Source organism: Eretmochelys imbricata, chromosome 15 (assembly GCF_965152235.1).
Source record: "Eretmochelys imbricata isolate rEreImb1 chromosome 15, rEreImb1.hap1, whole genome shotgun sequence".
NCBI lineage: Eukaryota > Metazoa > Chordata > Testudines > Cheloniidae > Eretmochelys > Eretmochelys imbricata.
In genome coordinates this window covers 21,765,931-21,793,513 of record NC_135586.1, presented here as the reverse complement: position 1 = coordinate 21,793,513, position 27,583 = coordinate 21,765,931, and the positions used below count along the sequence as shown (strand labels likewise).

Genomic DNA, 27,583 nt, shown 5'->3' with positions numbered 1-27,583 from the left:
CAAGGCTACGTGCACACCAGAATTGGAATTAATGCAGAGTAAGTAACTATTCTTTCTTAATGGCAGGAAGGGCAAAATGGTGTTTTCACCCTTCAAAAAGACATTTCCTATCTATCTTTTACCAGTAGTATTGACTTTTGAGTAGAATGACACTTTTACCTATTCTAGTGCAGGATGACTGTTTTTAGGGTTCAAGAATTCATGATGCCATTTTGTTGGCTTGTCTGTTTCTCTGGACAATCTGCAGTTTTTCCTTATAATGCTTTCTGACTGGCTGAAACGTTTTGATATTGAGGTTTTCCGGGAGTGCAAGAGGGTTTAGTGGCTAGAAAGGATGCTTGTTTACTGTCAGCATGCACAACATAGACATTCCCTTTCTAGATTTGGGTTCTATGGTTGGTTGAGAGTTTGAACAGCAACTGTAGAATGCAAAGAGAGGCCACAGGTCACCTTGATTTTTATTGGGGCCTTTGGGTGCTGTCTCACCAGTAAGGCAGTACTGCTCTCATATTGTACAAGCTGGAGAAGGGAAGAATATTCGTGTACTTGGGCTTATACATTAATATGTCAGCATGAACCTTAGTATGTTCTTGGCTATTGGTGACTTTAAATTTTATTTTACTGGCGACCCATCTTAAGCACAGACAGCTTCTGCTGTCTGCTTGAATGGGCGCAGGTCTGGGAAAAGTGCTCAGTCTATGCATTTGATACACAGTCAGTACACTAGGTAATGTGTTTCCAAATGTGGCTTGCTCCTTAATATGTGGATTACATAGTTCACCCTGAAAGTAACTTTATGGAGAAAACCTTAGATAGACCTGAGTATCTGGCTTGTTTTGAAATTAAAGATACCGTACTGGTATCTCTACTTGTTAACAGTTGAATGTTAGAAAAAAGTGTGATCATTTAGTCTCCTAGAGGCACTTGATATCTGACTAAAGTGTACTATGTAATTTCTATACAGCAATATAACCAAGAAATCACTGACTTGAATCAACCAGTTTTGGTCAGTCAGCCGAAGAGGAGGAGAGGGCTAGGAATACCAGGACCTGCAGTACTCATTCCTGAGCTGTGCTACCTCACAGGTATTCTATTAATAGCTTCTCTATACAGAAGTACCCGCCCTACAAATTGTATTAAAATATATCTTCCTCCTGCGACACTGATGGATTGAAAACTTTTTGATGAATTAGCCAGGAACATTCATTGATATAAACATAGATTTGGTAATGAAACCTGTAAATGTACTAATTAGAGATTTGGGTGTTAAAATTTAGCTATTTTCCATTGTTGTATGCGGCGTTGTTGCTGTCAGTCCTAGGATGTCACAGACCAGGTATGTGAGGTAATATTTTTTTATTGGATCAACTTATGTTGGGGAGATAGACAAGCTTCTGAGCTTACACAGACCTGCAGAAGAGATCTGTGTAAGCTCAGAAGCTTGTCTATCTCACCAATAGAAGTTGGTCCAAGAAAAGATACTGCTTCATCCACTTTGCGTCTGTAAAATTTAGCTAAACATTTACAATAGTGTGTAATTCCTTAACTCCACAAAATTAAAACATTTGTGCCCCTCTATAGTTAAGACTTCCTCCTTTAAAAACATTTCCCCCTTCTTTCAGTAACTCTAGCCTTTCCAAATGATGATTGGACAGAAGAGGAATACATTAAGCACAATTATCGTCAGTGACTCTGCAAGCTAACACCACCTTGTTTGATGAATCTAGCTTGTGTATTCAAATCTTGTTTGCTTTTTGTCACTACTGCTTTGTTTTTACTTACCTCTTGTTAACACCACAGAGTACATTATGTGTGAGCTACATACTGTTCCTACTTGCACATCAACATTATTTAAATTTCAGTTTTAATCTTCATTAGTGATTTTGAAGCCAGAAAGAATACCACTTCTTTCGGGTACCAGTTTGAGTAGTGGCAGTTAACAATGTTTCTTTTTAACTTCCTGTGTGAGTCAGTGAAGGTGGTGACTTCTCTAGTGCTGTACAGAGGGGGCTCATGCAAGATTTTCTACATTTGTGTTTAAAAAAAAAAAAAAAAAAAAGTTTAGATTTGTGGTTTAGGTGGCCCAGTGCAGTCTTTTATGCATTAGCATGAACTGTGGCCTGAGACAGATGTGTGGAGCCAAATGATGTTTTTAGATTCTTGGTGACAGGTAACTTACTGCAAAAAATTAATATAGTCCCCATGCTTTTTCATATGTGTCACTAAGTGCACAGCATATCTCCAGTTTTCTAGAAGATGGAGTTAATAGCTGTCTCCTTGCTAAGTTTCCGTGGCTCTATGTTCAAAATAAACTAAGACCAACCTTCATTAAAAGGATTTTGCTAATTTTAGGATTGACTGATAAGATGCGTAGCGATTTTAATGTAATGAAAGACTTGGCTGTTCATACAAGACTGACACCTGAGCAAAGACAGCGTGAAGTTGGAAGACTCATTGACTACATTCACAAGTAAGTTACTTCAGAACTTCCGGTTCTTTGGGAATGAAGGGTTTTGTTTTGATTAGTTATTTTCTTTTTGGTAATGACTCAGTTGACTCTTTTTAAGCTCCTGTCAACTTTTACTGGAGAATGTCACTTTAACTCTTTGATCCTAGAAAAATCTTTCCCTTCAAGTACAAAATATATTACAATTTAGCCAGAAACGCTGACTCTCACTAGGTGCTAAGTGATTAATGGTTTTATAATTTGTTCTTAAATTTTAACAGGGATGATAATGTTCAGAAGGAACTTCGTGACTGGGGTTTGAGTTTTGATTCCAATTTACTATCCTTTACGGGAAGAGTTGTTCAAGCAGAAAAAATTCATCAAGCAGGAAAAGTGGTAAATAAGTAATTTTAATAAATTAAACATCTTTGAACAAAACAGATTTTTTTTAAAGGAGCACTGTAGGGATGTGATGACTCACCAGCACGGCACCTCCTGCTGGTCGTCCTGGGAATTTGCTCTTCCAGCCCTTAGGGCCCTCTGCAGGTTGGTGTCTCACCTGCTGCTGGCCCCTGTGTCCCTCCCGGACCCCGGTGCCCCTCTACATCAGGGTTCTGCCCCAGCAGTAACCCTACGCTCTGTCTCCCCTCCCAGGGGAACCCCCAACCCTCTAAACACACCTTGCCTCAGTGGCTATTGACAGTCATCATCTAGCCCCCGCTCACTGGGGCAGTCTGCAGTATAATGGCCACTCATCATTGGCAAGGGGTTAGGACCTGCTGCCTTTGCCTATCTTCAGGCTGCCTCTCTGCAGCCCCAGTACCTTTTAGTCTTAAACAAGGCCTGCAGCCTGGGGGTTGTTAAGGAAAAGTTAGCACATGTGACTCCATTTTGGTTTGGGGCCCACCATTGTTTAAATGCCAGCACATCATACACCAGGAGGAGTAATCCTTAGATATTGAATCCCTGTGAAAATCCTCCTCCTTGTCTCCAGCCTGCCTTGACTCCCAGTATCTGGTTTTTGTCAGTCTCTAACTCCCTGTCTCTTGGCCTTGATGTGAGGCCTCCCATCCTGATAATAAAAGTTACTGATGCATGGCTTTAGGACCATGCTGTAAAATTAACATACTGGTATAGCACGAGGAATGCACCAAGCAGGGATAGGTGGTAAATAAGACAAGGGTTTGTTTATTGGCTAAGGTTTCCGATGCACGAGGGCAACATGCTTTGCTAAAAGGTATATAACCTTTGTATAATCTGCATTCAGGGTCCCCTCCTGGCTAGCAGGGGGGCACCACGCTCGAGCGTAATAAACTTAGTGTCTTTTGGGAACTCTGCAGTTGTGGACTTTGTTTCTGTGCCTCAGCCTAGATTCGAACTGTGCGTGACCTATCAGGTATAATTCGCAGCACTGGTGTGCGTGTCCTATCAGGTATAATTCGCAGCAATTGTGTGCGTGTCCTACCAGGTGTAATTCGTAGCACTTGTGTGCGTGTCCTACCAGGTGTAATTCGTAGCACTTGTGTGCGTGTCCTACCAGGTGTAATTCGTAGCACTTGTGTGCGTGTCCTACCAGGTGTAATTCGTAACAGGGTTTACCAGGCTGGAGCTCCCCAGCTCCTTTTGCCCTTCCCCAGCACCACTCCACGTCAGGTACCTTGCTCCCAGGCAGCTAGAGTGAGCCTTTTCCAACTTCTGGCTCACAGCCCTCTTACCAGGGCCAGCTGGGCCCTAACTGAGCTGGCCACAGCTGTGGCTGTTTCCCCAATCAGCCTAGCTTTTCCCAGTCAGAGCCCTCTCTAGGGATGTTTTTAACCCCTGCTTGCTGGAGTGAGGCAGCCACTCCACTACAGGCACTTAACGGCAATTCAAAATTTTTTAAAGAAACATCAAGAAATTCAGTTTTTAGCGAACACTCTCTAAATAGTAAGTCCCAGAAATTCTTAAAAGTTCCACTAAAAACCTCTTGAGGGTTTTTCTGTTCAGTTTTATAAAACACTCTTTAGCAAGGGAGAAGTTGACCAAAGTATTTTCAAATGCACAGAATAAACTGGGACAAATAAATTCTTAGTCATCTCAGATGTTATAAGTAATAGGAAAACTCTTTTCACGCAAACATTTTTAAGTTCTGTCCCTTTCAACTTAGGGGACTGGAACTGGCACAGGACTTAATTACATCAAGCTACGTTGAATTTGCAAGATGGGTAGCTTCGATTATGGTTCCCACAGCAAGTGTAAATCAGCATTTTTATGATCACTTGTCTTGCTCTATATTTTATTCTTTAATAAGTAAATACAGCACTAGTTTGCTTGGGACTAATTTTTAGTTTAATAAAACTTGAGACAACTATAAAGTTGCATTGTTCTTGCAATACCTTGAGGCTTGATTGAGCAAAGCACTTTCACACATGCTTATCTTTAAGCGTGTTGATAGTCCCAGTGGAGTCAGTGTGCTTATGTGCATTGAATCAGAACCTCAGAGAATTGAGTGTATGTTCAAAACCAGTATGTTACACTTAGTGTAGCTGTTTGACTTGTCTGCATACTATTTTTTATTTGAACATTCTTGCCCATATTTGGGTCAAACATTTAGACAAATACAATTGTATCCATCAAATTTAATATATTAATGTTGTTTGGAATCATGGTTGTTATGCGCACACACAATACTCGTGGGGGGATTCTGTGCCAAAAAAATTAATGCAAAATTCTGCATATTTTTTGTCAAAGTAACGCAATATAATCACACCAGTTTCAATTGTTTTGGTAATTTTATTTAAACTACAATACAGAAAAAAGTCACTAACTATTCAGCATTTCCTGAACATACGAAAGTTAAGTTATGAACACTTGAAATGCAGCATATTAGTTACCAGTTATAATCCTGGATTTTTTTTTTTAAATTACGTTACAGAACAAAACAAAACAAAAAAAGTAGAATGTCATTTTAAATTGCTCAGACTTTCACACATGAAAGTCATACAGTTTTGCTAATCATTGTCCTGGACCTGGGTGGGTACTTGGGGAAGTGCTTGCTTCTGATTTGTCCTAACATTTTATTGACTGCTTGGTAAACGTTTTATTTGCTGTGTCTTTTTATTTTTTTAAATGGGTAAGTAAAATAAATCCTGAACTGTAATCTAACCCCATTGTGCCATTTGGCCCAGGAAAAAAGTGAGAAAGCACATAAATCTTCCTAGCTGATGGGCTTGTATACACTATACAGCTAAAAGTCGGGTAGTGTAGCCGCTGTTTGTTGGCTCTCCTGCTGACAAAAATCCAACGAGCAGTGCTATTCCAGTGCTTAAATTTTCTGACTATAAGGATAGTTTTCCTGATATCTAACCTAGATCTCTTTTGCTGAAGTTTAAGTCCATTACTACTTGTCTTACATTCAGTGGACATGGAGAACAATTGATCACAGTCCTGTTTATAACAGCCCTTAGCATATATAAAGACTATTATTGAGTTCTCACCTCAGTCGTCGTTTCTCAAGACTAAACAAGCACCTGTCCTCATAGGTCTGGTTTTTTAATTTTCATTTTTGTTGCTTTCCTCTGGACTCTTTCTCCAATTTGTTTACTCTCCGACCCTCCTCAGAGCTGAGCCAGTCGGACTCTGCACCCAGTACCTTGGCATTGGTGTGGAGTGCTCCTCCCGCTGTGAGAATCTCTTGGCACTGTTCTCCATCGCCAATGCCAAAGAAAACACACAAGAAACAGTTGGCTGAGGGGGGAGTACTAACTGACTCTGAAGAAAGCCAAGCATGGGGAGCACAGCATAGTGCGACTAGAGTCTGGCTACTCCTCTGCGCCTGCTCTGAGAGAGGCACCATTGACTCCTTCATGTATGCAGGTCCATTGAGTCTGGTCCCGTATCAACATTTGGTGCCAGAGGGACAATGCGACACCAGCAAGACTGTAGTACTGTCTACCCCATGGGAGTTCGTTGCAGCCAGGGACTTGCTGGACTTTCAGCACTGCCGTTGATGGAAGTGCAAGAGTTGGCAATGTCGAGCAGAAGCGACCATGTTGCCCTGAGCTCCTGTTGAGTACAAGGCCTCTCAGTATCCTCTAGAGGGAAACCATCCCTGCTGGCCTTGATGCAGATTTCCATGTCTTGGGACCATTCCCCAGCACGCCTCTCCATGGTGTCCCCAGAGGAAGGCTTGTCATCGGACTTGGAAGTGCACTCATATCCCCAGATCCCAGTACCCCGCTGGTCAGTCTTATCTTGTTGTGGGTCTGGGTGCAGGGGTACCCCTGAGTGCTTAGCACAGTGGGTGCTGGCCTATGCAGATGCAATGGCCTTTTTGGAACCTGTGGGTTTTCCCGCACTGCAGGGGCCCCCATCCAGGCACTCGTACTCTGGTGTCAGAGGAGAGCACCTCTATCCTATCGAGCAACACCTGACCAAGATTCCAATACCAAGCCCAGTACCAATTATCAAGACGTAGAACCTTGGGACTGGAGTGGTGCAGAAGAAAAGGACCCTCTGCCAGTGCAGGTCTCCTTTCTCTTCCCCCAAGGCAGTGTCAGGGTTTGTGCATTGCCTCTACATGATGACTTCAAAGCTTATTCTTTTCAACAACTCCTGGTGGCCTTTAATCTCGAACTGGAAGTGGAGGTAGTTAGAGTCCTCCCACAGCCTGGTCGCTATTTTGACTGCGTGGCCACATTGAAGGTGGCTCTCCTGCTCAATGTGGCCATCATGGGACCAGTTAAAGCCCTGTGGCAAACCCCATCCTCACACCTCAAGGAGTGCTGAAAAGAAGTGTATTGTTCCTTCTCAAGGGCATGAGTACTTGTACTCCCACCCCCCTCCTGGGTTCCTAGTAATCTTGGCAGCCAATGAGAGGGACAGACAAGGGCAACAAGCAGTGACCCCCCCCCCAAGAGAAAAGACTCAGACCTTTCAATAGAAAGGTCTCATTCTACTGGGGGTCTGCAGCTCCACATCTCCAGCCAGCAGGCATTGCTGAAGAGGTGCAGCTTAACTTAATGTTGAAATTCAAGGACTCGCTTCAGCGGGAGTCCAGGCAGGAGTTCTCTTCTCTGGTAGAGGAGGGAAAGTCTCTAGCCAGGGCTTCCCTGCAGGCCACCGTGGACTCCGGTGGTTAGGTCCATGGCTTCTGTGGTGATCATGCGCAGATGCTCTTGGCTCCAGTCCTCGGGACTGGCAATGGAGGTCCAGCAGTCCATTCAGGACCTTCTGTTTGAAGGTGCTTCATTCTTCTCAGAGCAAACGGAAGCAGAGCTTCCTGGCTTGAAAGACTCCCTCAAGTTCCTACATCTGTATGCCCAGGCACTTTAGAGGAAGCACTTCAGTCCCCAGCACTCCACCTATTTCTCAGTTCCACTGCCCCATCAGGACCTGCAAAAGAAATGAAACACGGGTTTTAGTTGCAGGCAGCTGCCCTCATCCACCTGAGCATCCCTACCTGGCCCTCCCAGATACTCTGAGTCGCGGGGAGAGAAGAAAGATAAGTGCGGGAGCAGCCAAACAGAACTTCTGCTGGGACACCCGAGGGTGTTATACTAGTTCCCATGCCACCAGATCATGTCTCCCTTTTGTTTTTGACAATCTGTCCCACTTCATTGTGGCATGGTCTCATATCACCACGGACCACTGGATGATGAACACTGTGGAAAGGGGTTATACGCTTCAGTTTATTTCCACATACCCTCCTTCCCCATCCCACTTCAAGAACCCTTCTCACAACCAACTTCTGGCCCAGGAGGTGCAAGCCCTTCTCCTAATGGGAGCTGTGAAGGAGGTTCCGCAGGACTTAAGAGGGAAAGGGTTTTACTCATGCTATTTCCAAAGGCCAAGGGCGGTCTCCAACCTATTTTAGACCTGTGTCGTCTCAACGGCGACCTCAAAAAAAAAAAAAAAAAAAAAAAAAAAAAAAAAAAATGAAGTTCCACATGGTCTCCCTGACCTTAATCATCCCCTCCCTGGATATGTGGACTGGTATGCTGCCCTTGAGAGACACTTATTTTCACGTCTTGATTTTCCAAGGCCACAGGAGGTTTATCAGGTTCATTGTAAACCAAACTTGCTACCTATTTATGTATTGGAGGGGTAGCCGTGTTAGTCTGTATCCACAAAAACAACGAGGAGTCTGGTGGCACCTAAAAGACTGACAGATTTCTTTAGGCATAAGCTTTCGTGGGTGTAAAAGCCCACTTCTACAGATGCATGGAGTGAAAATTACAGATGCAGGCATAACTATACTGACACATTAAGAGAGGGGAGTTACCTGACAAGTGGAGAACCAGTGTTGACAGGGCCAATTCAATCAGGGTGGATGTTGTTCACTCCCAATAATTGATGATGTGGTGTCAACATCAAGAGAGGGAAAATTGCTTTTGTAGCGAGCCAGCCGCTTCCAGTCCCTATTCAAGCCATAAGAATGGCCATACTGGGTGAGACAGACAGGATACTGGGCTAGATAGACCCAGTCTTTGGTCAGTGGCCAGTTCCAGATGCTGCAAAGGGAATGAACAGAACCATAGTGCATGTTATACACGTCTACTGACGTGTAAATAATGACAGTTAAATTTTATTTTAGCTGCTGTTTATCACTGATTGAAACATCTTATCTTTTTTTAGATCAAATTTTCTACATTTTCATTATTGCACGAACAGGAGACTTTGATCTAGAAAAGAAAAGAAAAGATGTTTCAATCCATGCTAAGTGGCAGCGGTCTCTAATGATTTTAAAAATAAAACAGAATATTTTGTCATATTATGCCCTACTACTTACTGATGTCATTAAATAATATAAATATTAAAATGTAAAAATTCAAAACAAAATTTCAGAATTCTGAAATTAGAAATTTCTGAAACTGAATTTTAAAAAAAAACTTGTTTCATAGGAAACTTTTTTGTAAATTCTCAGTTTTGATCAGCTGGAACTGCAAAGGCAGATGATGTTGCTATATTAAGACATAGATTTTGTGAAAGTTAGTTGTGCTCCAGCAGGACTTAATTTAATCCTTTCTCATTTCCAGTTTGACTACAATCCTCAATTTGCAGACTGGTCAAAAGAAACCAGGGGAGCTCCCTTAATTAGTGTAAAGCCATTGGATAACTGGTTGTTAATATACACACGGCGCAATTATGATGCTGCCAATGCACTAGTTCAAAATCTATTTAAAGTCACACCAGCCATGGGCATCCAAATGAACAAAGCAATCATGTAAGTACTGTAGAAATGTGATAAATAACTTGCTCAGAAACTCTGATAGCTCTTCAAATTTTTCAGTAATCGTGTTAAATGAGGAAGGAGTTCTAATATTATCTATTTCTATAAAACTCTTTTAATTGTATATATCTATTTATCTGAAGGTCTCCAGAGATCTCAAAATTTCAGATGGTTAATTACTTAGTAAAAAGATTAGGTTTTGGAGCTAGTGTTTCAGTCCATAGAAGCTTTAACTGAGGATTAGAGAGGGTGCTGCTGATAGGAAGGATTCTGCTGGATGTTGAAAGTTGAACTATTCTAATTGGTGGAGCTGCCTTTAATATAAACAGGAGCAGCAGCAACACAAATTCAAGTGTACAGTAACTCCTCGGTTAATGTTATGTTGCTGATCTGTTAGAGAACATACTCGTTTAAAGTTGCACAGTGTTTGCTTATAATGTTGTTTGGCCGCCGCCTGCTAGTGAGTGGAGGCTTGGAACCAGGGTGGGCTGGCAGCCCCCTATCAACTCCACCTCCCCCAGTGCTGCCCGCCCGTGGATCAGCAACTCCTCCTCTTCCCTCTTCCCCCCGCGTCTCCAGCCTGCAGCAATCTGCTATTTTGCAGTGTTCAGGAGGCTGAGGGGTTAGGGTTAGGGGGTGGAGTGGGGATGGGCCAGGGGTTGAGCACCCGCCGGCACTTTGGAAAGTCAGCACCTGTGCAGCTGTGCATGCAGTGTCCAGAGGAGGGAGTGGTGTGCTCCAGCGGGATAGTGAGAATTCATCAACATGTACAGTTTCCACAGAGAAGTGTTTGTTTGCAGCCCATGCCATGCATCTATTTTGTCTCCTGCCTCCCTTGCTGCTGCTATGTAGAGTGCGAGGCTACATTAACAACGTATTAACCCTTGAGGGCTCAACCAAGTGCTCGTTCATCATTTAGCAGCAAGGCATTCCCTGGGAAATATCCCACCTGATATCAACATGGTTGCTTTAAGAGAAGCTCAGGGAGCTCATGAGCAGATCTCCAGACAATCCTCTGATTAGAACTTTTTTAAAACTTATGCTGTATATGTATATAATGTCTTTTGTCTGGTGACAAAAATTTACCTGGAACCTAACCCCCACCCCTATTTACATGAATTCTTATGGGGAAATTGGATTCGCTTAATATTTTGCTTAAAGTTGCGTTTTTCAAGAACATAACTACAACATTATGCGAGGAGTTACTGTATTGTCAGCCTTTCGAAAGTCCACTTTAAAGTATGACCAAAGTCTCCTTTAGTCAAGCTCATGACTCTTTTTAATCTTGATTTTCCTTCATTCTTACCAGAAACTCTGGTTCAGGAATGTTTCCTTTTAATTCTTAAGTGGTAGAGTGAACACCTTAGTACAGTGTGAATACAGTAACTTTGCTAAAAGCTGTAAATTTAAGCTACCTTGTACTTAATTTCTGTTGCATGGGTAGCCTATGTTCTTGTTGCTGCTTCACGAGCTACTCTAACTTCAGCTACAGCCATATCACTTTTTATTTTCTTGTTCCCCTTTCTAGGATTGAAGTAGACGATAGAACAGAAGCTTATTTGAGGGTCTTGCAACAAAAGGTTACCTCTGACACACAGATAGTATGTATGCTAATTCCATAATTTCAAAGCATGTTAATCTCTACTTTTGGTTATGTATTGCATTAATATCCTAATAATGAAATGAACTCTGTGGATTTACACTTACGGAGTTAGGTGACTAACCTCCCAAGTGTCAGATGAAACTTATGAGGCCAGGCATGTGTAGAAAATTATGTATTTAGATAGTGTCAGTGCTTAAATATAGAATTGTTGAGCACCCACCACCGATGGAAATCAGACCACTAGTTTTAGGCACTGGAACTTAAGCACCCAAACTGTCTAAATATGTCCCAGAAAACACTTGGGATTTTTCTGTTGTGCTGGAACAGGAGCTATAGCAGTGTACTGTATGCAGATCTTTCAAACAAATAATAAATTTGATTCTGCTGTAGTTTGTTTTTTTTTTTCTAAACTTTTCATTTTAATTTTTAAGGTAGTTTGTCTTCTGTCCAGTAATCGTAAAGATAAGTATGATGCTATCAAGAAATACTTATGTACTGATTGCCCAACTCCAAGTCAGTGTGTGATAGCTCGCACTCTAAGCAAGCCACAAACTGTAATGGCTATAGCAACGAAAATTGCTTTACAAATGAACTGCAAGATGGGTGGAGAGCTCTGGAGTGTTGAAATCCCAGTAAGTAGCTGGCTTTGTTTCATTAACCTTGAGTCAGTTAAGTCTTGTGTGTGTCCCCCGTGCTCTCCCCCCCCTCCCCCCCCCCCCCGAACTCTGATCACATTTAAAGAAAATACTAGAAGACTTTCTTAACTTGTTTGGTACAACTTTTAAACATTTAAATGAGTGTTCAGAAAGGCACCAGATGATTGATTTACTACTCCTAAATTTCAGTTGGTTACCTGTAGTGTATCCTACCCAAAATAACTTGCTTCCAAAAAGAAAATGCCAACATGGGTAAACTTAACGCATAGGATACATGAGGAAATAAGCAGCTGATAGAACTTTTAATTGAGGATGCAATTGGAGGCATTAAATAGTTCAGTTGTAAAATGTAGGCTTCTGGCTGTCAGCACGGATACTTTCAGTAGGCACTCCATAAAAACAGAGTCATCTTAAAATAAATAAACATTTTGGAAGTAAACAATATCCTGAATAGTGAAAAAACTGATTATTTTTGAAGTTGGTGCTTTGTGTATAATACTTTAGTGCAGATATGATAAATGTTTGCTTTTTGCATGTTTTTGCACTTTTTGTAATATACTGTGAACTATTTTCTTAAAGTTGAAACAAGTTATGATTGTGGGAATTGACTGTTATCATGACACTACAGCTGGACGGCGATCAATTGCAGGATTTGTTGCTAGCCTGAATCAGGGAATGACACGGTAAGATACTTTTTGGCATTTAGTATAAACTGAAAGAACTTGATGGATCTGTAATCTTAAAGAAAAAGCCTAATGTGATGAGCAGCCATTTAAAAAGTAACCTTGTCTGTGTTGGTTTAACTTCATATTATACATTTTCACGAACACTGTGTAGTCGAAAGCTCATGATTAGCTTACTACTAAGTAGCTGTACATTATTTTCCAGACTTTTCAGGAATAAGAGGATAAACTGACTGACCATTAGAGAGAGTTCCCTAATTCTCAGGTGCACTGCTGCGTAAATATTGCTTCAAAAAAAAGCATGTAACACTGCCTTGAGTTCAGGGACATGTATGCTGTTTGCCTCACCTGTTCGCTGCCTACCACATTTTATTGTAAGTGTAAACAACTGTCAGTGGTTCTCAGACTTACTTGATGGGTCCCCTTTCTTGGTGTCTGCAGTAGTTTACACAGCTCTCAAGTTAAATCTACTACTGGCCAGCTCTGAATGCAGAGTGGAGTATAGCAGTTGCTGCCTGGGCGGCCAGCTCTGAAGGCATCTCTGGGCCATCAGCAGCACAGAAATAAGGGAGGTAAAGTGAAAAGTGATATTTTCCAATATCACTTTTCACAGCAGACTTAGTCCCATGGCCACCCTTACTTCTGTGCTGCTGCTGGCACCTTGGGGGTGACATCCAGAGTCCCGCCAGCCTCCCAGTGAGGGTTTGGGAGGGTAAGGAGGAGAGCCGGGGTAGTGGGGCTCTAGCACAGCCCTTCTGCATGAGCTCCAGCCACCTGGGGCTGACAGCAAGAGCTCTTAGAATAATAATAATAATAAAAAAACACACACAGGTCATGCCTCCCTTGACACATTCGTATGTCTCCCTTGGGAGGGCTGCCCTATAGTTTGAGAACCGCTGCTCTATGTGGTAGAATCTGTTATCTGATATATCTGCATGATAGATGAGTTGACAAGTCTTCCTTTGCTGTTTGCATCCAACACAATGAGGATCAAAGATGACCTCTTTTGTATATGGGAAATGGAAAGACAGCCCACCATTAGAGAATCTCTTCAACTTACCACTTTTGGTGGGGGAACAGAAGGCTTAAAGCTTGTGCTTTGGTGCTGTGAACTCCAGAAGCACTTACATGCAAGCCCAAAATACACTGCTTTTATGTCCTCTTGTGAATCCAGATGTTCAGTGCAAGGCTGTAAAAAGGACTGGCTGCCAATGCAATTTTATTTTAATGTTTAATTTTATCCATTAGACTCTCATCAAGGCCAGCATTCCACAAGGAATACATAATTCTCTTCATATACTCTGGTCTGTAGCTCAACCAAAGAAGTCCATCTCTTTTTTTTTTTTTTTTTTTTAAATGATGCAATCTATGATCCAATCAATTGCTGGTCTTCCTTGAGAGTCAGGAAGGTGAAGCAAGATAGCACATTCATTCTCAGATCTCCGGCCTAAGTTAAACAGGCTGATAGACTAAAGAATATGCTATTATTTTTCTCCAGGAGGTGGTAGCTTCTAGTTCAGGGGTGGCCAGCCTGAGAAGGAGCGAGAATTTACCAATGTACATTGCCAAAGAGCCGCAGTAATATGCCAGCAGCCCCTCCTGAGCTCCCCACTTCTGGTCCCAGCAGCCCCTATCGACCTGCAGCCCCACTGATCAGCACCTCACCCTCCCTCCCCATCAGCTGTTTCATGGGGTACGGGAGGGACAAGGAGTGAGGGCATGGCAGGCTCAGGGGAGGGGTCGGGAAGAGATGGAGTGGGGGCAGAGCCTATGACAGAGCCAGGGGTTGAGCAGTGAGCAGCCCCCAGCACATTGCAAAGTTGGCGCCTGTAGCTCCAGCCCCGGAGTCGGTGCCTAGACAAGGAGCCGCATATTAACTTCTGAAGAGCCGCATGTGGCTCCGGAGCCACAAGTTGGCCACCCCGTCTGCCAACAGTGGGGCTCTCCAGAGACTGTACTTGACATAGAAAGGAAGGCTTATCTGTAACTAGCAGTCTCAAATTACTTTAATTCTGCAGATCTATAATTTAAAATTCTCTTTCCTGCTTCTCAGGGAGTCGTTAGCTATTTTGAATATCTAAAATAACTGAGGGAGACTGGGCGTGGTCCCTTTATGTAGCCTCACATTCAATTTGGATCTATAAAAGGAACCATAAGTTTGACCCAAGGCACATATCTGCTCCAGGTGTCTGTGGAGACAATGTACATGTATGGTACTCAAATTCAAGTTAGTGTGATTATTCACATTTTTGCCTGTTGACTGTATAAGACATACTTGCCAAAATTAATTGTTCAAGTTTCTAAAGTGATTTAAATTGTAATAGGTTACTTTGATGCTTTTCTTGATTTTTCTCTAAACAGGTGGTTCTCTCGCTGTGTCTTCCAAGAGCGTGGACAAGAACTTGTGGATGGACTCAAGGTCTGCTTGCAAGGTAAAGTTTCTTCCTTTAACAGAAAAGGCCTAATGGGTGGCAGTTGTTCCTTCTCAGAACAGGATTCTGTGTTCCATTGAGTAAAACATCAAATTACACTTGAGTAAAAATAGATTGGACGTTTATATATTATCACTGACAATTATCAGAGAGTTTATGTAGCTTCTCCTAATTTGCATGGTCCTAACTGATACCTTAATTGCTATATGCAGTGTTGTTGTTGCCATGTTGATTCCAGGATATTAGAGAGAGAAGGTGGGTGAGGTAATATCTTTTATTGGGCCAACTTCTGTAGATATATATATATATATATATATATAAGAGACGGGGAGAGAGAGAGGAGGAGGGAGGGAAAAAAAAAGAACAAACGAACGCTCCTTTTCAGAGAAGACAGTCCAATAAAAGCCGTTCCCTTGTCACTGTAATTGTCAACGGGGACGTAAGCTATATCTGAACTACGAGCAGCACAGTGGCACAGCTGTGGCATTGCAGCTATGCTGCTGTAATACTTGATACAGCAATAAAGGGGTTTTTCTGTTGTAGTAAATCCACCCCCTTGAGAGGCAATAGTTAGGATGATGGAAGAATTGTCCCATCAGCCTAGCGATGTGTACACTGGAGCTTAGATCAACTTACTTACGTTTCTCAGGGGAGTAGATTTTTCAGGGCTTCACAATTTATTGCCATTCATTGAGTAATACAGATCCATTTTGAATTTTAACTTCTGAAAGACATTCCCATTATAGTTGCATAACTTTAATTTGCTTTTCTTAAAGCTGCTTTAAGAGCCTGGTTCAGCGGCAATAACCATATGCCTTCTCGCATTATCGTGTATCGTGATGGTGTAGGAGATGGTCAGCTAAAAACCTTGGTTAACTATGAAGTACCCCAGTTTTTGGATTGCTTGAAATCTGTTGGTAAAGATTATAAGTAAGTCTCTTATGATGCATGCAGTGATGCAGTGAAAGGCTTTAGTGATATAAAATGTGCACTGTCATGCTTCAGAAAAGCAATAAGGCTGCTAAAAGATTGTATACCTCTTCTTTACACTAGTGTGCACTTGTATCAGATAATCTAGTAACTGACGCAAACAGCTTCTTTCTTACTCATTCAGTTTTTATTATATTGGGTTTTCTTTTACAAAGAGCATACCTCATGTTGGTGTGATGTAACTGGATAATTCCATAAGGATATCGTTACTCCTTTTGATGCTTGTGATGTTACGTCTTTGATGTACATGTAAATTATGATTTCTCCCTTTGAACTATCCGGTCACACCTCATCGTGACCACGTGTGAATTCTAGGTTAATCATGCTTCCCTCTTTTGGAAGGATTACCAGTTATCTAGTTATTTGCATTCTCATAGTCCTCCATCTTCAGTAGTTTGGGTAATAGCCTTAAATTAGCTCTAAAATCTGTCAGTGCTGGTACAACTGAGTATTGAAACTGTCACTGGAACAAAACAGCATGCTAAACGAAAATAGGCCAGTTGCTGCCAGGGGTGATGGAAATACTTACTTTTTTTCTCTATTTAGCATCTGGCAATATTTTTTCTGCATATATTTTTAGTGTATATAGTCTATAGATGTGTGCCATGAGTACACCTAAAATAAGGGAGAGGAAGAGAAGAAACCTTATATAGTATAGAACTGTTGTAGGGAAAACTTCTACTCTTATGGTCCCAGGTGTTTGCAGCTATGCAAGCGCAAAAGTTAATTTGGTACCATGGTAATGAATTATGCTAAAATACCTGAATAGAAGCAATATATTAAGTGAAGGCTTAAAATACTAAAACCTGCATATTATAGTTTATTTAGAAGTCTGGTTTCTAATGGATCAGTAAAGATGTAGTTTCCAAAATTTATTTTAAAGAACTTTAATGGGAAAGTTCTCTAAATTGAAGTTTCAAAAATTGCTCTTATGTTGCTCATATAATCTTTTCTAGCCCAAGACTTACAGTAATAGTGGTGAAGAAACGAGTGAATACTAGGTTCTTTGCACAGGCTGGTGGAAGACTTCAGAATCCACCCCCTGGTACAGTTATTGATGTAGAGGTTACCCGACCGGAATGGTAAGTAATGCTTTTAGGGAGATAATAGCTCTTTGATGGTAGGAATCAGTTGTTTGGCTTGCATCCTGCTACCAAAAATGGAATCTGATGCTCACTCAAAAGAAATGAGTAGGCCAAATTGGATGTACTGTTAACATGACTATAAAAATGGCATTGCTAGCTGGCAAACTTATGTAAATAATCTTTCATACTTCCTCACTCTGTAAGTTCTTGTTGTCCACCACTGAAAAACCAACCTGGAATATGTGTACTTCCTGGCTGTTGCCTTTTCTTCCAGTAATAACCAAATTCTGAATGTAGAATATTTGTGTTGGTGGTGTATGAGCCATAAAATAATCCTGCTCACTCTCCCAATATCTCAATTAATTCTTCACTGCTAACAGTAATGAATTTTAAGTAAAACATTCTGAGTATATACAGTGAGCAAAACTGAGTAATAATGAGAGATACAACATTTCTGAAAACTTAGAAGGCAAGGAAAAAACAGTTTCCTTCCACCCTCTCCCTGTTTTTATTGGGGGGACAAATTATGGGAAAAATCAAAATATCTGCAATAATTACTTATCAAAACTAAACTTTCATTCTCTTAAGAATGAGAAATATATTATGTACAGTTTAGCTGGCACATAGAAAGTACTACTATGTATATTTATAAAAGCATAAATTTTCACATGATGCAGAAATTGGAGTATTCTGAAGCAGACAAGAAGCTAAGAGGAGTCAGAGATTGTTGTACAAAGGCCCTGCCACTACGTTGTAGGAGCAATATGTGTGACAGATTCCCAGATTGCATTCTTGGACAAAATACCTTCATAGGTTCTGTTCTCTAACGTTAGAAAGTACTTTTCTAGTTATCTAGTTCAAGATGTGTTGCTTGTTTAATAATCCAGTCAAATATTGTTAACAATGCTAGGCATCACTAACATTACTACCTTTGAACCTTGGATCTAAGAGGTTTGCAGCAACATTCTTTCTATCTACCAGTTAAGTCCTTCACTTGTACTTCTTCCTGACTTGTGAGTGGAGAGGCACTTAAAATCAACTGGTTTTGAGCAACTGTCTTAGCTGCAAGTTGAGGAATGTCTGACACAAGTGCTTTGTCTGATTCAGATACTGTGATTGCAGAAACGATTGGCTGTAGTCTTCAGAGAGTTCTGCAGGTGAACCCAGAAATTATCCTCAAGTACAGTGTGTTGTACATTTTAACTACTTTAAAATCTTCTGTTATCACTGTTCCTTGAAGAGCCCTTTTTTGTTTTAATAAACTTTCAGGTGACATCTCTATAGTTCCCCATCTTGTTTTGCTAGAAGTTTTACCATTTTATTCTTACCATGCTTTCCTTACTTTGTCTTAAAGACTGTATCTACAATATGCATAGTTTTCACATACTTTAGAACATTTTTGCTGATTCATGGATCTTTTTGAGTGTTCCACTTCATGAAATCACCTCCTACTCCAGTATTATATGGCTATTTGTGATGTCCCATGCTGCTTTCATATTGTTGGCATAGTCAGTCAACAAATAAATACTTTCCCACTTCCAATTTTCTCTAGTACTTCACATATTTCACTACTAATATACTCTGCAGCATGTCTGTTTTCATGCTCCTGTAATCCCTCCGCCAAAAAACAAAACAAAACTGGTTGAGATGTTCTCACAAAGTTTGATTCCTTCCTCCAGTTTATTTGTCCACTCATAAGTAAGTACTACCAGGCAGTGCTCCACTTATATTTTGTTCTTGTACAATTTGTATTCTGCAGTCAGAATATGACTGTGTAAGAGGCTTGCTGAAAGAACATTTGCTGGGTAACAGGTATGATTGCTTTAATAGTTTAAATGCTGCCTGCCAATAACTGTTTTCAATTACTGATAATGGAGTACCAGAAGCATATATCGCTCATGCCAGAGCTTGGTCAAATTTTTATTTATTATCAGGTTTCATCTTATCTATAAATTAAGTCATTATTGGGAGTCTTTTGGATATAGTTGATTGAGATAAGATGTTTTCCTGACGATTGATTGATTGATTGAGTTGAACTTGTACAACACTTTCAGACAGTGATGTTGCAGAAGCAGGAGTACTTCTGGATTTGAGAACATTTTGTTGCAAGTACAACCGCTCTGTGTTCCCTTCCTCTCGCTCTTCTTGATGTTCATTTCCACTCATGATGGATTTTTTTAATGTCTGCAGGACATTTCATACATGCAGAGATGTTTTTGGTCATCCTGGTAATATTTGGAAATGCATAGTTCCATTGGCAATGTTTACAAAATACAGATTGTCTTTTGTTTGATTAGCTTAGTGTGGAAAAGATTCCTTCCGTATGTTAGAAGACTGTCACGCTATTTTTGCTGAGGGAGGAGAGAAAAAAAACAAAACTCCTCCTTACCAGTTGCAGTTGGTTCCTGCTGTGGATCTGGGGGACTCGGAGGAGGATCTACCCTTGCTCTCAAGATTCTCCTCCAATGCCCTGCAGGTGCACACCTCTTGCTATCTACCCGGCAGGCAGCAGACTGTTTATTTCCCTGCAGGACTGATGTCTGGTATGAGAGGGCTGCTCACCAGGGCCAGTCAGGAGCAGCTTTAGGGTAGCAGCTGCTTCCATTTCCAGAACAGAGGTTGGCAGGAAGCAATCCACACGAAAGGGCCCTGTACTCTCTCCTGCTATCTAGTAAAAAGGGCAGTGCACACCAATGACTGGGGGCTCCAATATGCCCCAGGGCTTATATCAGTGTATATATGGTCCTGCTAGTATATAGGAGTTGTAATTGCCTAATACTATAGGATTTGAAATAAAGTAATTTCATTTGAAATACTTATTAGGGGGAGTTTTTTCTGAAAGTTTCCTTTTTTTTCCTGACCCTCACATCTTTAGTAATAACTAGCAATTGTAGAGAGCTTTTCATTCCTAGACTTCCAAAAGCATGTGTATAGAAGAGGAATCTGAAGTATAAAAGAAATGAATTATCTAGTGTCACACAGGAAGTCATTTGCAGAGCTGGAAATAAGCAGCTAGTTTCCTGACTCCAGCGTGTTGGGATGATGGTATGAGAAATAACAACTTTTGCACAGGCCTAGTCTACACTAAAATGTTAGGTCAACTCAGTTGCGTCACTCAGTGGGATAGACCTAACCTCTGGTGTAGATAGTTCTAGGTCAACAGAAAAATTCTTCTGTCAACCTAGCTACCACCTCTCGGGGAGGTGAATTACACTACTCTCACAGGAGAGTCCCTCCCATCAGGGTAGATGGTGTCTACACTGAAGCTCTGTTACTACTTTTCAGGTGTAGACAAACCCATAGGAATTTCGGAACATAACTGTACTTAAAAGGTTGTTACAAAACCTAATGTTAAATCTTGGACTGTGTGTAAATTTGCAGGAAAACATACAGATTCCGTTGGAGTGTGTAGCTTGTATTCATTAAGGAGCAGTGGTCTACCACCAACAAAATAATTGGATTGGAGGATAGAGGTTGGAGGGAATGGGAGAAGAGAAGGGTAATTTAAGGATTCTAACAAAGATGAGGACTTTTTATTTTATTTTATTTTTAAATTGCCAGTGTGTTTGGTGGTATCTTATACCCATATTACACAGAAAACTATGTTAAAAGAACATAAGTAAGGTTGCAAAGTCAAGCACTCAAAAATTAAGAAAGGACAGAATTAAGATTTCCTGTGTAACCTTAACTCAGCCCCCTTGTGCATGTATTATGGTACAATCCTTAATTATATATTTTTTTCCACAAGACCGCTGCTTCTTTTATGTACACTTAATGAACAGCTGTTTAATGTCTTGTCTTGTTTTCCTCTTACTGTTCAGTGGGCGGTCCCATGCCTTATTTATTGAACACTCTTCTGAAGGCAGAATTATTCATTCTCTCATGGTTTTTTCTGTGCGAAATGCTTACCAACGTTAATTTATTTTCACACATCCCCGGTGAGATATGTGGATATCATTATCATTATCCCCTTTTTACAGACTGGGAACTGGGGCACAGAAAGATTAAGGTCAAAAGTATCCACTGACTGGGTGCCCAATTTGAGACACCTAGAATATGATTTTTTTCAGAGTACTTAGCATTATATAGCACTTCATATGTTCCAGGTACAGCTCTGCCTGACATTAATGGCACCTGATGGTTCCAACATACAGAGAATTCCTACTCTGAGGAGGTGAAAGAAGTATTATATAGTAGAAAACCAATGACCTGTCACATTTACATTTAAAAGTGGAAAAGACTTTACATCTGGTGTACTTCAAAACAAATAACCCATCTTCCCTCCCATTAATACTAAATTACATCCAACACCTCAAAGAGATGGGACTGTATCTCAGCTTGCTAAAGGTGCACTTTGTGGCCAAAACTGTCTTCCACCAACGGATATTCAGGATTTGCACACCCGTCAACGAAGAGGTTCCTTAAAGGTATGAGTAACCTCTACCCACAAATCAGCCATCCCCCATCAACATGGGACCTTAATTTAGTCCTCAGGAGCCTAACCTTTTGAATCCATGGCTGCATGCTCCCTTGTGCATCTGTTCACGAAGACAGCTTTCCTAGTAGCCATCACCTTGGTGTGAGGAATAGGAGAAATAGTGGCTCTAATGGCACACTCTCCCTTCACTATTTTCTTTAAGGACAAAGTCTCACTGAGACCATAACCAAGGTTCCTCCCTGAAGTAGCCTTATCTTTCCATATGAACCAGTTTATTCACCTTCCAACCAAAGTCTGGGTTGTTGCGGTGAGGCAATACTAGATATGCTGGATGTCAGGAGAGCCTTGGCATTCTACTTGGACAGGACAAAGGAATTTAGGAAATCCTCTAAGCTGTTCTTCTCCATTGCAGACCGCGCCAATGATTCTGCAATATCAGCTCAAAGTCTCTCAAACTGCATTAACCAGTGCTATGGTGCCTATAATCTGCAGCCTCCATCTGGTATACAAACACACTCCATATGCTTGCTGACAACAGAGTAATGGTGAGGCTCAGGAATCTTGGATTCGTTCCAGGCTCTGGAGAAGAGGTCTAGCAGTCTTACTCCTTGTGCTCGGTCCTGTCCCTCACATGCTTGACTCCTGGTCTGTTCCTGTCAGAATTGTATCTCCTTACCCCCTGCTCCTTATTCCGGTCTCCTTGCATGGCCAGTCTTAATCTCCCCCCTAGATTCACAGTCTCCCTTCCTGGTCTCCAAGTCTATCTCCTTACCCAGCCAGTCCCGGTTCCCACTCCAGCCCCTTGCCTGAGCGGTCTCCCTTTCCTCAACCTGTACTCATGTTTTCCTCCAGTTCCCCTCTCCCAGTGCTCCCTAGGCTCCTTGTGTCAGTCTGCTCCCTTCACCAGACCATCTGTTACCTGTCTGCGTTTGAACTGGGTAGCTTCCTCCTCAATGTTGCCGGGGTCCAGCGTGGTGGAATTGAGACCAGAGGCAAGACAGTCTCCCTGCTCTAAGTTCTAGTGTCTGGACTCAGACCCTGTATAGGCTGCAGCCATTCAGAGTAGCACTTGTCAGGAAAGTCCTGCTTAGCCCTAAGCTTGAATATGCCCAGGGTGAACAGACTCTCTTCTGAGGTTTTAGCTGTTAAACTCTGTCTCTATTCAGCAAGTGCAAACTGCAATTTTTCACACTCAGGTTGTCCAATTTTGAGTGGATTCTCACATGGATGGCAAAAAGCATATCCTGGTACAGAGGCCATCGCCTATCAGATTTCAAGTCCCAGCTCCAGAGCTTGGAGTTGCTATAGCAGTTGAAAGAAAATATCTCAAGAATTTAATATGGTCAAAACCAATATATTTGTCCCTAACCTCATTATTGGAAGCAGCTGAACCATTTTGGCTGACATTTATAAAACTTCAGCTTGAACGGTTGAAGTTTGACAAAGTTATAAGCAACTGAAAAGAGGGTCTTGTACCTGAAGGTATCAGGCAATAGACTGTTAACTTAATAGACTGTTAACTGCAGAGCCTATAATGTATACAAAACTTGCCGCCTCTTTCTCACTTGCTTGTTGTGCTTACCATGCTGTAGTTCTACAAATGCAAATAGATTTTTTTAAAAATGTCTGGTAAATTGATTTAAAGGCAAACTTTATATTTTGTGTGAAGGGCTTGGATTTGTGTACAATTCCTGGTTTGTATTTTTTTCTTCAATTTACAGGTATGATTTTTTTATTGTGAGTCAGGCTGTGAGAAGTGGTAGTGTTTCACCAACCCACTACAATGTAATCTATGACAACAGTGCATTGAAACCGGATCATATGCAACGTTTAACTTACAAGCTCTGCCACATGTACTATAACTGGCCAGTAAGTATCTGCTTCTGCAATGCATAAGTGCAAAACAAAAAAAGATGCTTTTTTCCTGTCCAGGAGTGATATTCTGAGTATATCATGTTAAATAGCCCTTATTTTGGTGTTAAGGCTGCAAATCTTTGGGAGAGGGGAAACCATGAATAAAAAACTGCATACTTAATATGCATAGGAGTTTTTGCTTCCAGAGCAATGACCTTGTTATTATTTGGCCTTGAGCTTAAAGAGCTCATGCACCCATAAAGATTTAAAGTGATTTAAGCTGCCTTGCTCAGCTGCTGTCTCTAGCCTAAACATTCTAGTCCTTACAGTCTGTACATGATCCCATAGTCTCTCACTGGAAAACTGTTTATCTCTGCTCCAGATAATTTAAATACTACTGGATTATTTTTACTAATCTGTACAATGTCAGACATTTTTGGGGTGGTGGGAAGGGACAGTAGTGGTCTCGTCTCCTCCTGGGATTGCCTTAGGACCTCTTTCCCCATATTTGGCTGGCTGGTTGGTCTTGGTGGGATAAGGACTCTGGCTCACTTCTGAGAACTTATTAGAGCTGTAGGCATAGTATTCATAAATACTACACTGGAACTTCCATGACATGTTCAGATACCAGTGCAGAACTTACAAAATCAGACCTTTGTCTCCAGAAGTGTGCACCCGTTTCCTTTTTCTTAGTGTGAGCTTTGAAACACAATGGGAAACTAAGTGAAAGAAAAACGTAATTCATTTAAGGTTGTACAGTTAAAACCAAGCTTGGGAACTGCAGAAATTAAGGTTCATATTATAATGCAAACTCAGCCATAGTAGAGTAGTTTTCTTTTGTTAACTTGCACTTTACATGTATCAGTTTATAATGGAAAAGTGACTCAGGGTTCTGCTCCATGGTTTCAGAGACCTGATGGGGTTTTGCTTCCTATCTTAAACTCCCAAGCTTTTTTCAAATCCTTCATTTTAGACATATTGCCCCTAAGTGGATCTACCTTCTCTGTTCCATAGTGTGAACTCTTAATGAAAAGCTTCACATCATCTTTTTGCAGTGAAAATAGCATTTAGTTCCCATACTGCCAGCTTTTTGTTAGCTAGGGAAATCTCCAAAACAGATCCTGAGTCCGACCCCAATAGAGACGGATGTCCAACACTAAGGGTTTTTGGCTACCATACTTTTTTCTGTTGGCTGAAGCTGTGCACTACACTAACTTGATAACAGATGGGCAAGACTCATCTCTGCCAGTGAAGTTCCACTTTACACCATGGTATTTCCACGACCTGGGCTGAGAAAGCTGAGGCCTTCACAGTAGAAATCTGTAAGTCACTTACATGAACCTTGCATCACTCTTCAGTTATCTGCTACCAGGTTGATATGGATAGCACACACAAACTTAGCTCTTAAAGCTGCTTATTCAATAAAATTGCCATCTCTTATGGGTCTGCTCACTGCCTTCGTTCTCTGGAAACTTGTACAGGATGGGCGATGGAATGGCAAGGGGAAATTACATTCTGGTAATTCAGCTTGTTGAAGCTTGTCCCCCTTTTGTATTAGGAGGAGGAGTTGATTTTAAAGCAAACAAGGGCTGGTGGATGGGGTCTTAAGCAGAGTGGGAGGAGGGACTCAACCAATTGAATCTACTGATGAGTAATTTTTTCTTCCAACTGTAACCACCTTTTATGTAATTTAAAATATACAGACTGTACAAGAATCTAGGAACATGTATGTATGTATGCAATTTCTGACTTGAACTGTACAACCTCAATATTGAATTAATGTGACTTGCATTTATGAAATGTGTGTGGCAGGCAATCTGAAACAAGCACCTCTGTGTGGATTTTTTACATATGGAAAATGTATATAACTATGTGTACACAATTTTGTATGTATTATACAATATATTTGACACCAAGGGAAAAACAAATATCATAAATACAAACTTTGAATTTCAAATTTTTGTTAGTGGTTCGCTTTTGCGGAATGTGTTTGTTAAATGGCTTTCTTCCTCTGTAGGGTGTCATCAGAGTGCCTGCTCCTTGCCAGTACGCCCACAAACTGGCTTTTCTTGTGGGTCAGAGCATTCACAGAGAACCAAATTTGTCTCTCTCAGACCGTTTATACTACCTTTGAGCTACAGAAGTGGATACAGTGAAGTTTGTGGGACTTTCTATGGTACCTGTTTTTCTTTCTTTCTTACTGAAGTTGTAGTTTTCTACAAACCTTTTTTGGTGCAAAAATACTAAATGTGCATGGGGAAAATGCATAACTTTGCACAAGGGTAGTGGTGTCTTCATTGTAGACAAAACTAAAATAATAGCATAAAAAGGCAATTCTGAGTAAATTCAACTACCTTTTAAATTGACAAAGCAAAGTTAATATCTTCATACAGCCTACATGCTGATTTAAAAGCATTTTCCGTGTGTGTGTTGGGTTTTTTGGGGGGGGGGAGGGGGAGGAGACTACAGACATCACAGTTGCTCTTGTGGGAATCTGTGCTTATGTGTACTTTATGATTTGAATACACTAAACTTAAGTTGCACTAAGCTAAAGCAGACTTCTTTGGTTCCTGTACTAATTGTTGACTTAGTAAAGCTAGATATGGCTATCAACTATATTGAAAAAAGGCAAGCTGTTGACCCTTAAATTTTGCATACCAGCTGTCTCCTAAAAAAGTATAGGCATTCTACCCAGTGTTAGTTATCAAGGCTCATTTTTGTGAAGTTTCTTCCAGTCACTGTAAGAATGATGAAATGTCACTGTACTTGTCATTCTGATTTGCCTCTTCCATATGCTAATAAAGTTAAAATATTAAAAACTGGCTGGTGCTAGTTTCTTGCCAGTCTTAGCAACTGGAAAACGTAGGCTTAACCAGTTACACCAAATCTTCAAACAGAGGTGCTCCCATGGACAATGAAAATAAAGTCATTTTATTGGTTAGTCAGACAACAGAAATTAGAAATGAAAAATACATATTTGAAATGGACTGGATGACCTGGTTCTCACTTGTTGGCCCAGTCTACTTTGAAGTCTCATTGATGGGGCTTCCACCAGTTCCCTTGAGGAATTGGTGGAACAGATAAAGTCAGTGTTTTCTATCTGCAAAGAGACAAAATATCCATGAAGATGTAGACAGGGCCCTCAAATATTCTGTGATATTTAGCCCAATTATCCCTTTCTTAATTTCATCTCTCTACTTCTGATTACTCCTTTATGTGATCCAAAATAACTTCTGCAGCACTTTCACTTTTTCGTGCTCATTGACTAGCACTTGGTGTTGTAATATTTGGGTTGCTGTGCTAATATAATACGGACATATGAAAACTAAGACTTTTCAAGTATTTCCATAACTAGTTTAAAATTTAAACTAAGTTGTGTAAATTCTGATGTGAAGTAAAGTACTGTAGCTTAGAACCACAAGTATCATCCATTTGTTATTCTTTCAGGTACTTCCTGTGTACTTTTTATATAAAAAGCATCACCAAGCAAAATCATAGTAGCTTACTTATGTGGATGTCTTTTGGATTAGTTAAGACTGTTTTATTAGAAAGGTACATTTGTTTAAATATAAGCTCATTGTAGTAATTAGAACTAACTTGAAAGTTCTTCCTTTCTCTTGATAAATTTCAATAAAGTTTTGTTTAAAATATTGCATTTGTTTGCTCATATTACTTTTATATACAAATATAGTTTGAACCATACAAGAAGCCAACCTTTTAAATGCCCTCCTATGTGAAGGCCCCGTAGCATCTTCTAACATAAGTACAGCATCCATCTTTGCGTATCCCCTTGTTTAAAGCACAGATTTGTTGCTTAAAATCTGGTGGTTTTGGAAAATGGCCTAAATTAAAATGACACCTTATCCATAATCTACTGTGTTCAGTCATATCTGCTTGTTTTAGTAATAAAACAAGTTTTTACAACAAGCCTTTCAGTGCCTGTATAGATAAGTAAATTGGTGTATTCTAGTCCTCATCTGTATATTAATCCAAGTTGAATTTGCAGGTCTGGGGTGCGAGTGTGGAAGGGTGTTGGAAAAAATATATAGACTGAGCAAATGCAGTTTGGTATATTGAGTATACATGATCTGGAAATCATTTTTAGAGTTGCTTTTGGAGTAGAATTCTCCTTGAGATCAGAATTTTATTGTATATATTGCAACCAGTACTGGTGGAATGCAAAATT

General features: G+C 40.7%; 1 protein-coding gene across 1 annotated transcript in view; it reads left to right on the top strand.

The window, feature by feature from the left end:
• PIWIL1 (piwi like RNA-mediated gene silencing 1) overlaps positions 1-25,531 on the top strand; it is a 47,317-nt gene extending 21,786 nt beyond the window's left edge. The window contains exons 10-21 of the mRNA XM_077834969.1: positions 965-1,085; positions 2,353-2,470; positions 2,728-2,842; positions 9,463-9,650; positions 11,185-11,257; positions 11,691-11,891; positions 12,495-12,598; positions 14,960-15,030; positions 15,807-15,960; positions 16,977-17,102; positions 23,265-23,412; positions 25,415-25,531. Coding sequence (XP_077691095.1) covers positions 965-1,085; positions 2,353-2,470; positions 2,728-2,842; positions 9,463-9,650; positions 11,185-11,257; positions 11,691-11,891; positions 12,495-12,598; positions 14,960-15,030; positions 15,807-15,960; positions 16,977-17,102; positions 23,265-23,412; positions 25,415-25,531 — 1,536 coding nt within the window. The remainder of the gene's footprint in view (positions 1-964; positions 1,086-2,352; positions 2,471-2,727; positions 2,843-9,462; positions 9,651-11,184; positions 11,258-11,690; positions 11,892-12,494; positions 12,599-14,959; positions 15,031-15,806; positions 15,961-16,976; positions 17,103-23,264; positions 23,413-25,414) is intronic.
• The last annotated feature ends 2,052 nt before the right edge of the window (positions 25,532-27,583 follow it).